Source organism: Nerophis ophidion, linkage group LG17 (assembly GCF_033978795.1).
Source record: "Nerophis ophidion isolate RoL-2023_Sa linkage group LG17, RoL_Noph_v1.0, whole genome shotgun sequence".
NCBI classification, from domain to species: domain Eukaryota; kingdom Metazoa; phylum Chordata; class Actinopteri; order Syngnathiformes; family Syngnathidae; genus Nerophis; species Nerophis ophidion.
Genome location: NC_084627.1, coordinates 31,794,335 through 31,806,838, shown reverse-complemented (window position 1 = coordinate 31,806,838; position 12,504 = coordinate 31,794,335). Strand labels below are relative to the sequence as shown.

At 40.9% G+C, this 12,504-nt stretch overlaps 1 protein-coding gene across 2 annotated transcripts in view; it reads right to left on the bottom strand.

Annotated features, from left to right (window-relative positions):
• fbxw2 (F-box and WD repeat domain containing 2) overlaps positions 1-12,504 on the bottom strand; it is a 47,653-nt gene that overhangs the window by 23,924 nt on the left and 11,225 nt on the right. For both annotated transcript variants that reach the window (XM_061876754.1, XM_061876755.1), the window contains one exon: positions 2,768-2,962. In XM_061876754.1, the coding sequence (XP_061732738.1) occupies positions 2,768-2,962 (195 nt within the window). The remainder of the gene's footprint in view (positions 1-2,767; positions 2,963-12,504) is intronic.

Sequence of the window (12,504 nt, the reverse complement as noted above, 5' to 3'; positions counted from 1 at the left end):
TGGAACACACCCTCTGGTTCCCCTTCTTAAGGAGAGGGCCCACCACCCCGGTCTGCCAATCCAGAGGTACCGTCCACGCGATGCTGCAGAGTCTAACTAAGACAGCCCCACAGCATCCAGAGCCTTAAAGAACTCCCGGCGGATCTCATCCACCCCTGGGGCCTTGCCACTGAGGAGCTTTTTAACCACCTCGGCAACCTCAGCCCCAGAAATAGGAGAGCCCACCATAGATTCCCCAGGCACTGCTTCCTCATAGGAAGACGTGTTGGTGGGATTGAGGAGGTCTTCGAAGTATTCCTCCCACCTAGCCACAACATCCGCAGTTGAGGTCAGCAGAACACCATCCGCACCATACACGGTGTTGACAGTATACTGCTCCCCCTTCCTGAGGCGGCGGATAATGGTACAGAATCGCTTCGAAGCCGTCCGGAAGTCGTTTTCCAAGGCTTCCCCGAACTCCTCCCATGTCCGAGTTTTTGCGTCCGCGACCGCTGAAGCTGCACACTGCTTGGCCCGTCAGTACCTGTCCGCTGCCTCCGTAGTCCTATGAGCCAAAAGAACCCGATAGGACTCCTTCTTCAGCTTGCCGGCATCCCTCACTGCTGGTGTCCAATCAGCTGCCAATCAGCTGCCTCGACAATAGAGGTGCGGAACATGGTCCACTCGGACTCAATGTCCCGCACCTCCCTCGTGACATGTTCAAAGTTCTTCCGGAGGTGGGAATTGAAACTCTCTCTGACAGGAGACTCTGTCAGACGTTCCCAGCAGACCCTCACAATGCGTTTGGGCCTGCCTGGTCCGTCCGGCATCCTCCCCCACCATCGCAGCCAACTCACCACCAGGTGGTGATCGGTAGAAAGCTCTGCCCCTCTCTTCACCCGAGTGTCCAAAACATGAGGCCGCAAATCCGATGACAAAACTACAAAGTCGATCATGGAACTGCGGCCTAGGGTGTCCTGGTGCCAAGTGCACTTATGGACACCCTTATGTTTGAACATGGTGTTTGTTATGGACAATCTGTGACGAGCACAAAAGTCCAATAACAAAACACCACTCGGGTTCAGATCCGGGCGGCCATTCTTCCCAATCACGCCTCTCGAGGTTTCACTGTCGTTGCCAGTAGGACAAGGGAATCACCCGGGGTAGCACTCTCTAGTACTCCCTAGAGTGTACCCAAAAAGGGTGGGTACTCTGAATCGTTGTTTGGTGCGTAAGCACAAAAAACAGTTAGGACCCGCCCCCCACCCATAGGCGGAGGGAGGCTACCCTTTCGTCCACTGGGTTGAACTCCAACGTGCAGGCTTTGAGCCGGGGGGCAGTGGGAATTGCCACCCCAGCCCATCGCCTCTCACTACCGGCAATGCCAGAGTGGAAGAGAGTCCTGTCCCTCTCGAGATAAGTGGTTCCAGAGCCCTTGCTGTGCGTCGAAGTGAGTCCGACTACATCCAGCCGGAATTTCTCTACTTCGCGCATTAGCTCAGGCTCCCTACCCCCCAGTGAGGTGACGTTCCACGTCCCAAGAGCTAGCTTCTGTAGCCGAGGATCGGACCGCCAAGTGCACTGCCTTCGGCTGCCGCCAAGTGCACTGCCTTCGGCTGCCGCCCAGCTCAAATTGCACCCAACCTCTATGGCCCCTGCTATGGGTGGTGAGCCCATTGGAGGGGTGACCCACGTTGCCTCTTCGAGCTGTGCCCGGCCAGGCCCCATGGGAACAGGCGCTCGCCATTGTGGCCCACCTCCGGGCCTGGCTCCAGAGGGGGGCCCCGGTGACCCGCGTCCGGGCTAGGGAAATCTGAGTCCTTTGTTTGTGTTCATCATAGAGGTCTTCGAGCTGCTCTTTGTCTGGTCCCTCACCTAGGACCAGTATGCCTTGGGAGACCCTATCAGGGGGCATAAAGACCCCGGACAATATAGCTCCTAGGATCATTGGGACACGCAAACTCCTCTACCACGGTAAGGTGGCAGCTCAGAGAGGAGGCCATGACATTATGTCCTTTACAAGTGTAGGTAAACTTTTGACCATGACTGTTTTTTTGCAGTTAGATGCCGTATATGTGTTTTTTTTTCTTCAAAACGTAAAGAACAAATACATATAGTAGGAAAAGATAAAGTACTTTATTGTCGCATATTATTTCTAGGCTTTTGCGGGCAACATACAATGATGTGGCAAGCGAACTTTGGCCTTCAGGCCTTGAGTTTGACACCTGTGGTCTAGAGAGAGGATAATATAACAACATTTGGAGTGGCAACACTGTTGCAGTCATGTAAGAAGAGGTCTGATTGATCCATAAATTGATGGTGTCAATATATATTTTCAATACTTGAGTGATCAGTGATAAATTTATAAATGAACATTTCACTTCACTTTTGACACCCACAAGCAGAAAAGGAGGAATGGAGAAAAGAGGCATTTTTGTACTTAATTTTTGTTGAATTCAATAGTGTTTCTCACGTTCTCTGTCAAAGTGCTGGCACTCAAAACTTTGTTTGGTTTCATGGTGGATTAATTTAATCAAAAATCAGTAGAAAGTCTATCTCAACGTGTAGGATTCTTTGTTTGGACACTCCATTCCACGAAATGTTATCCAAGCTAACAGACTAGTTTGTTACAGTACACCCAACGTACGATATGATTGTATAAGAAAACTGGGGCAAACTTCAGGCGAAAATTGCTGCCAAAAACTGAATCCTACGAAAAGCGGGGACTCTGTACCAGCATACTTGTATCATACTCCTAAATAAATAGCTGGTCCACATTGAAACCAACCTGCTCCTGTGTGGCCACGGAACTGTTGAATTTTGGCCCCTGTGCTCCACTCCCAGCATGCAACAGTGTTGTCAAAGGATCCAGTCACCAGCTTCTGCTCATCAAACTTAACTGTGGCACACGTGTGAGTCTGAATTCCATAAATGCACTGCCCAGTGCGAACATCCCATAATTTGGCAGACAGATCATCAGATCCTGAAAGAACATATACAGGTTGTTGAAAATGTTACTAAAGTAAAGCATACTTTTAAATGTCAGTACAAACTAAATATTGCAAAACAAAAGTGAGTTTTGTCATATCTACAAATACTGTAGGCAGGATTTCAAATGTTTTGACAAATTTAAATCAGTCTAAAATTTAGAAAAGCTTTGAGGAGGCAGAAAATCCCAATTGTTACACCGAGTTCTAAGACTATAGTAGAAAAATAATTGCTGTAGCTATCAATTATTTTAGTAGTCGATTAATTAGTTTGTTTGATTAATTGAGCAATTAGATTAAACACACTTTATATACTTACTGCGTATTCCAGGGGAAACAAACGGTATTTTTCTGCTTGCCACAAACTGGATTCCATTTCAGTCATGAATACACATTATCAACATTCAAATTGCAGTTTTAACATGTGTGCATTAATGAAAATAAAAAAACACACCATATCCCGCAGGCGCACGGAAACTATGTCTGCATACACACACTCCATGTGGTCCAAATTGTATTAGTTACACTCATTGAATGGTTAATGGAAGCAACATAACATAAATCAAAGCTTTTTCCAATCAAATTAATCGATTTAATTAATTAGTCGTTGCAGCCCTAGGTCACAATACTTACTAGTTGGTAAAAATCAAATACTTACTGACCACTATCAAACACAAAATAATTTGTATATTTTTTCAAGTTATTTTAATGTTGTACTGTTCACATCTTTGTAATGGGTAAAGTTACAGCAGAGGTGTAACTGTTTATATCCGTCACTATGTGTGACACTGTTTGCTTTTTGTTTTCAACTCCAACATCAGACCAGATGTGGGTTCGTCTGTAGTTGTATACAGTAGATATGCAAATGGATGGATGGATGAAGTATGGTTTACAAATGACAAGCAGGACAAGCCAATAGATGGGAGAAGATACATAATAAACAAAGAGTTTTGTACAAAGAGAGTATGGCCAACGAAACAACAGGAGCCATGTGTGCTAAAATTTAAAATTAAAATAAACCTAAATAATATGTCCAGATATAATTTTAAACATAATATAGCTCATGAACTTACAATAAAACATGATTTTATTTAATCAAAATATAAGTTTGCGGCCATATTTGATGCACTTTGCTGTAGTATTTAGTGACCAGTAGGCTGTGTAACACGTTTCTGACGGCGCATTAAACGTCAAAATATATTAAATGTATTACCCTCATTTTGCCAAAATCCTCATTGGCTTTGGACCAACAATTATAGAGAATTTGTGATTTTTGTCTGAAGTATGTCAACTGTGGTGGCTGCCTCCAATTAATTGTTTGTAATCATTGCATAATCACTGCACTACACTACACACACTCAAACGCGTGTATATATATATATATATATATATGTATATATATATATATATATATATATATATATATATATATATATGTATATGTATATATGTATATTAATATATATATATATTTATATATATATCTATATATATATATATATATATATATATATATATACATACATACATACATATGTACACAAATAAATATATATACATACATACATATTATATATACAAACCCCGTTTCATATGAGTTGGGAAATTGTGTTAGACGTAAATATAAATGGAATACAGTATTTGCAAATCCTTTTCAACCCATATTAAATTGATTGCACTACAAAGACAAGATATTTGATGTTCAAACCCATAAACTTTGTTGTTTTTTTATGCAAATAATAATTAAATGAGAATTTCATGGCTGTAACACGTGCCAAAGTAGTTAGGAAAGGGCATGTTCACCACCGTGTTACATCACCTTTTCTTTTAACAACACTCAATAAACGTTTGGAAACTGAGAAAACTAATGGTTGAAGCTTTAAAAGTAGAATTCTTTCCCATTCTTGTTTTATGTAGAGCTTTAGTCGTTCAACAGTCCGGGGTCTCCGCTGTCGTATTTTACGCTTCATAATGAGCCACACATTTTTGATGGGAGACAGGTCTGGACTCCAGGCTGGCCAGGAAAGTACCCGAACTCTTTTACTACGAAACCACGCTGTTGTAACACGTGACTTGGCATTGTCTTGCTGAAATAAGCAGGGGTGTCCATGATAATGTTGCTTGGATAACAACAGATGTTGCTCCAAAACCTGTATGGATCTTTCAGCATTAATGGTGCCTTCACAGATGTGTAAGTTACCCATGTCTTGGGCACAAATACACCCCCATACCATCACAGATGCTGGCTTTTGAACTTCGCGCCTATAACAATCCGGATGGTTATATTCCTCTTTGTTCCGGAAGACACCACGTCCATCCATCCATCCATTTTCTACCGCTTATTCCCTTTTGGGGTCGCGGGGGGCGCTGGCGCCTATCTCAGCTACAATCAGGTGGAAGGCAGGGTACACCCTGGACAAGTCGCCACCTCATCGCATGGCCAACACAGATAGACAGACAACATTCACACTCACATTCAAACACTAGGGCCAATTTAGTGTTGCCAATCAACCTATCCCCAGGTGCATGTCTTCGGAAGTGGGAGGAAGCCGGAGTACCTGGAGGGAACCCACGCATTCACGGGGAGAACATGCAAACTCCACACAGAAAGATCCCGAGCCTGGATTTGAACCCAGGACTGCAGGAACTTCGTATTGTGAGGCAGACGCACTAACCACCGTGAAGCCCACCACGTCCACAGTTTCCAAATATAATTTGAAATGTGGACTCGTCAGACCACAGAAAACCTTTCCACTTTGCATCAGTCCATCTTAGATGAGCTCGGGCCCAGCGAAGCCAGCGTCGTTCCTTGGTGTTGTTGAAAAATGGGTTTCGCCTTGCATAGCAGTTTTAACTTGCACTTACAGATGTAGCAACCAACTGTAGTTACTGACAGTGATTTTATGAAGTGTTCCTGAGCCCATGTGGTGATATCCTTTCCACACTGATGTCTGTTTTTGGATGCAGTACCGCCTGAGGGATCAACTCTCCAGATTCTCTGAACCTTTTGATGATTTTACGGACCGTAGATGGTAAAATCCCTAATTCCTTGCAATAGCTCGTTGGGAAATGTTGTTCTAAAACTGTCCGACAATTTGCTTACAAATTGGTGACCCTCGCCCCATCCTTGTTTGTGAAATACTTAGCATTTCATGGAAGCTGCTTTTATACCCAAGCATGGCACCCACCAGTTCCCAATTAGCCTGCACACCTGTGGGATGTTCCAAATAAGTGTTTGATGAGAATTTCTCAACTTTATCAGTATTTATTGCCACCTTTGCCAACTTCTTTGTCACATGTTGCTGGCATCAAATTCTAAAGTTAATGATTATTTGCAAAAAAAAAAGTTTATCAGTTTGAACATCAAATATTGTGTCTTTGCAGCATATTCAACTGAATGTGGGTTGGAAATGATTTGCAAATCATTGTATTCCGTTTATATTTACATCTAACACAATTTCCCAACTCATATTGAAACGGCCCCCAAAGCATGATGTTTCCACCCCCATGCTTCACAGTAGGTATGGTGTTCTTCAGATGCAACTCAGTATTCTTCTTCCTCCAAACACGACGAGTTGAGTTTATACCAAAATGGAAACATGGATGTTGCAGCAGAGGATTGGGAGAATGTCATGTGGTCAGATGAAACCATAATATAACTTTTTGGTATGAACTCAAGTCGTCGTGTTTGGAGGAAGAAGAATCACTGAGTTGCATCCCAAGAACACCATACCTACTGTGAAGCATGGGGGTGGAAACATCATGCTTTGGGGCTATTTTTCTGCTAAGGGGAAAGGACAATTGATATGTGTTAAGGAAAGAATGAATGGGGCCATGTATCGTGAGATTTTGAGCCAAAACCTCCTTCCATCAGTGAGAGCTTTGAATGGTTGACCAAATACTTATTTTCCACCATAATTTACAAATAAATTCTTTAAAATTCCTACAATGTGAATTCCTGGATTTTTTTTCACATTCTGTCTCTCACAGTGTAAGTGTACCTATGATGAAAATTACAGACCTCTATCATTGTTTTAAGTGGGAGAACTTGCACAATCGGTGGCTGACTAAATACTTTTTTTCCCCACTGTATATATATATATATATATATATATATATATATATATATATATATATATATATATATACATACATATATAAATTAATATATATATGTATATGTATATATATATATATATATATATATATGTATATATATATATATATATGTATAAATATATATATATATATATATATATATATATATATATATATACACATATACATATATATGTATTCTGTCTATCTGTGTTGGCCCTGCGATGAGGTGGCGACTTGTCCAGGGTGTAAACCGCCTTCCACCCAATTATAGCTGAGATCTGTCATCATTTTAAGTGGGAGAACTTGCACAATCGGTGGTTGACTAAATACTTTTTTGCCCCACTGTATATACTTGCTAAAAGGGGAACTGCACACTTTTAGGAATTTGGCCTGTTGTTCACAATCATGAATGACATGACGACGGTTGGATTTTTTAAATGCATTTTAACATAAATAAAATTTAGCGTACAGCGGATCCATAAGAGGTCCTTGATTACACCTATTAAAACAATAAAAAAACATCCAAAAACCGCCAGCAATACTCTATTTACATATTGTGACTTGAATATTAACTAAGTATTAGTGATATTGTTAATATAAGCGTTGATAATTACAAACTATTTATAGCAGCGCCGGGATCACAAACTTGTGAGCTAATGTTGACATAATCGCCTGATCAGCTATTTCCCCCGCTTCCTTGCTTGTCAAACTTTACTGAAGATTATAAATCATGCTTCTTACCTGAATAGTAAAAGGGACAAGGATGTATTCCGACATCTTGGTTATCTTTAACAGCCAATTTTGACCCAAAAAAGGCGAGAACAACACGAAAAGACGCTTGGTTCTACCCCCTTTTCTTCTTGAGGATTATGAGTCATTCTTCATCTAAATAGGAATATATGAACATCTAAGCAGTCAGCATCCTAATGACAGCAGACCTAGTACAGTAAGTGATGTTTTATTTTTTTTTGCTGGCTCTCATGAAGTGAGCAGTAAGCAGTAATCAGGGATGTAGTTAAAAAAAAAAAGCGTACGTTGTGATATGTTTTTGAAATTAACTAGCCGTGTATGCATAAAATGAATACGTAAATATCAAATATTGACATTAATGTGCCTTTTATTATATTACATATATACTTACATCATGCATATAAAACCTTACCTGTTTGGACATTTTTAAGGGATAGAGTGCCTCCCATAAGTTCTATTGTAAGCAGACTATTGATCACATTTATTTCCTATTTAGAATGCATAAAAAAAATATCTGTCACCATGTTTCATATTGATTGCAAACCATAGGCAAAACTAATAAAAGGACAACTCCACTTTGCTTAATCCAATATTCAGGGTTTCCCGCAGCGCTTTGCTGTTAACGCGGCCGACTTAACAACAAAGAGCCACCACCTAATCTAAAGTTTTAACAAGCTGCTCTGCTTAGTTCTGCCGCATTGTCCCACCCACAGAACCATCTGATTGGTTACACGCAGAGCGGTAACAGTCAATCAACAGTTGCGTATTCAGAGCGCATGTAACAGCCAATCAGCAGTACATATTCAGAGCGCATGTAACAGCCAATCAGCAGTGCGTATTCAGAGCACATGTAACAGCCAATCAGCAGTTCATATTTGGAGGCATGTCGCCAGTGCTCAGGGCACAGGCAGAAAGGAGAGAGGGTGGAGTAAGCAGACAGGTGTTTAGCAGGTGAGCATAATGCAGCGGACTCTCCCGAAATGATAACAAACACCTCCCAGTCAACGACTAGTAACATCACTATGAGACCGTTGACGTTCGAGAAACATAAGCGGCAGCTCAGGTCACTGGCAGTCCTTTAGGTGAAGGCTAATTAGCTTTTAGCGTAACTTAGCTCACTGTGCGGTGTGTGTGAGTTACAGACAGCTGTCTGAGAGAAAGACAAGCATTATTAGCTGTCTCTAATAGTTGATATATTAATGTAACTGCATCATAAAGCTTACATGAACTCAATGGTGTTCAGGGATTATGAATAGTCTCTCCTATTGCTATTGTACTATTTTTTTAGCTATAGTTACATTAATCAGTAATGTTGCAGCCTAGTTTTTAATGGCAGGGTCCCTGCTATCACATGTTGATAAAAATATAACATTTACATAATTAAAATCAACTACAGGCTTCCCAAATGCTGTAAAAAATTAAGCATATGTCAGCATGTGGCTCCACTTTTAACTCTTTTTTTTCTTAAGCTTATTGCAAACACTTACAGGTGCTGTTCATATTATTACAGTATCATAAAAAAGTTGATTTATTTCAGTAATTATATTCAGAACGTGAAACTTACATATTATATCAATTCATTACACAAATAGTGATATAATTGAAATGTTTATTTCTTTAAATTTTGATGATTAGTACTGACAATTACTGAAAATCCCAAATTCAGTATCTCAGAAAATTTGAATATTAGTACCAAAAAATTTTGGGGGGAAATGTGGGCCTACTGAAAAGTATGAACATGGAAAGTTTCAGCATGTACGGCAATCAATACTTAGTGGCAGCTCCTTTTGCCTGAATTGCTGCAGCATGGCATGGAGTCGACCAGTCTGTTGCACTTCTCAGGTGTTATGAGAGCCCAGATTGCTTTAATAGTGGCCCTCAGCTCTTCAGCATTGTTGGGTCTGGCATCTCGCATCTTCCGCTTCACAATACCCGATTGGTTTTCTCTGGGGTTAAGGTCAGGTGAGTTTGCAGGCCAATCAAGAACAGGGATACACCATGGTCCTTAAACCAGGTACTGGTAGATTTGGCACTGTGTGCAGGTGCCAAGTCATGTTGGAAAATTAAATCTTCACCTCCATAAAATTGGTCCGCGGCAGGCAGCATAAAGTGTTCTAAAACTTCCTGGTAGACTGCTGCATAGACCCTAGACCTCAGGAAACACAGTGGACCAACACCAGCAGATGACATGGCACCCCAGACTATTACCGATTGTGGAAATTTGACACTGGACTTCAGGCAACGTGAATTCTGTGCCTTTCCTGTCTTCCTCCAGACTCTGGGACCTTGATTTCCAAAGGAGATACAAAATTTACTTTCATCTGAAAACATAACTTTGGACCACTCAGAAGCAGTCCAGTCCTTTTTGTCTTGAGCCCAGGCGAGACGCTTTTGACGTTGTCTCTTATTCAAGAGTGGCTTTACACAAGGAATGCGACAGCTGAAGCCCATATCTTGCATACGTCGGTGCGTGGTGGTTCTTGAAGCACCGACTCCAGCTGCAGTCCACTCTTTGTGGATCTCCACCACATTTGTAATCGGTTTTGTTTGACAATCCACTCCAGGGCGCGGTTATCCCTCTTGCTTGTACACTTTTTTCTAGCACATCTTTGTCTTCCCTTCGCCTCTCTATTAATGTGCTTGGACACAGAGCTCTGGGAACATCCAACCTCTTTGACAATGACCTTTTGTGTCTTGCCCTCCTTCTTTAAAGTATCAATGGTCATCTTTTAGGCAGTTGTCAAGTCAGCAGTCTTCCCCATGATTGTGTGTCATACAGAATCAAAACGAGAGACCATTTAAAAGCTTTTCCAGGTGTTTTGAGTTAGTTAGCTAATTAGAGTGTGGTACCAGGTGTCTTCAATATCTGACATTTTCACCATATTCAAATTTTCTGAGATGTTGAATTTAGGGTTTTCATTGGTTGTCAGCTATAATCATCTCCTTTTTGGCAAAAAACACTTGAAATGTATCAGTCTGTTTGGAATGAATGTATACATTCTACAAGTTTGACATTCTAAATGGAATTAATTAAATAAATCAACTTTTTCATGATATTCTAATAATATGACCAGCACCTGTACTTACAGTAAGTCATTAATTTGACTTTGTAAGTCATTATTTTGACTAAGTAAGCCATTATTTTGTCATTTTTTGGATTTAGTAAAATTACTAAGTCATAATAATGATGTACTTAGTATCTCAGGTAACTAGGACTGTTTTGTTTTTACTTTACGGAAAAAATATCAAGATATATTTCGTATATCGGCATTCAGCTTATGAAGCAGAAAACACAACCAAAAGTTGTCGGCTTTTTCACGTGACAAAGCCGGCCTACTTCACCGCAGTCTGTAGTCTATTGCCCCCCAGACTGTGGTAACAGCGATGAGGTGGAGATGTGATGGCGACAGGCCGAGTTACACCGATCCTTACAGTCTCCCACCCCTTCTCCAGTCCCCTCCCATTGGAGAGTCACCACCTTAACTAACAAATTTTCTGGGGGAAACACTGAATACTGTAGTGCTTTTTCAATTAAGCTTTTATCACACCACCCTCAGAAGAGGAAAAAATTCTCCGCAGTGACTATAAAATTGTTATAAGTAAACCTCTGCATAACATTGTATCATTATTAACATTAAAGAAAACCAAAAAATATATAAATATGGATCAACTTGCAACAAAAAATAACTTAGTAACATTGCTTTTAGTCTGTAACAAAAAAGATTAACAAACTATAATGTAACATAAGATAATATAATAAACTAATATAAATATAATATGATATAATATTGCATAATGGGAGTGTGAATGGTTGCCTGTCTGTGTTGGCCCTGCAAAGAGATGGCGATTTGTCCATGGTGTACGCTGCCTTCCACCAAAGTGCAGCTGGGATAGGCTCCTGCCCCCCGTGACCCCGAAAAGGACAAGCAGTAGGAAATAGATTACAGGCTAATAATAAACTCAAATTTACCAGCAAAATTAACTCAGGAGCACAATATATATATACCACACTTCAAACTACAAAACAATGGATAAAACCATATTTGTGGCAGGACTAGTGAGCTAATAACTAATGAGCAAGTTTTGTAGTGCACAGCTTTTTGAAGCGGGGTTTGGCAGCATGATACTGCATTATACTGCATGATATGATAAGGCATGTTCCCAGGGTCACACTGCGCCCCCCAGGGAGGCCCCGCCCCATCATTTGAGATTAACTGCAATATAGTAGTCCTACCTCAGGTTAAGCCAATCAGTGGCTATGATACTGAACAGCACACTGTGATCTGTTTAGTCTCATCTACTGTCGTATTGATAATTTTTGTCATGATCCGTCTCTATGGATCATGTCTGTTTTTGGTTTGTTTTTTATGTTTCCAGGGCTCCTAAGCCTCCCATAGTTAAGTTTCCTGTTGCTCGGACCATTGAGCATTTGTTCCCCACCAAGTTTAATTCTCATGATGAGTGGCTCCACCTGCAACCGCCCTATTTGTGCCCACGTCACTGCGCACTTGCTACTCTCGAGCCATGACAAGTCGTGTTTGCTTGTTCTTGCCACGATTAAGTGTTTTCTTTTCAACGCTTAAATACTTCAATGTTGGCGACTGTTAGGTTGTTTGGCTGCACGCTACACTAGCATCTTAATTTTTGTAATTTTGTCTTGCCTTGGATTAAATAAGACTTCGCTTAA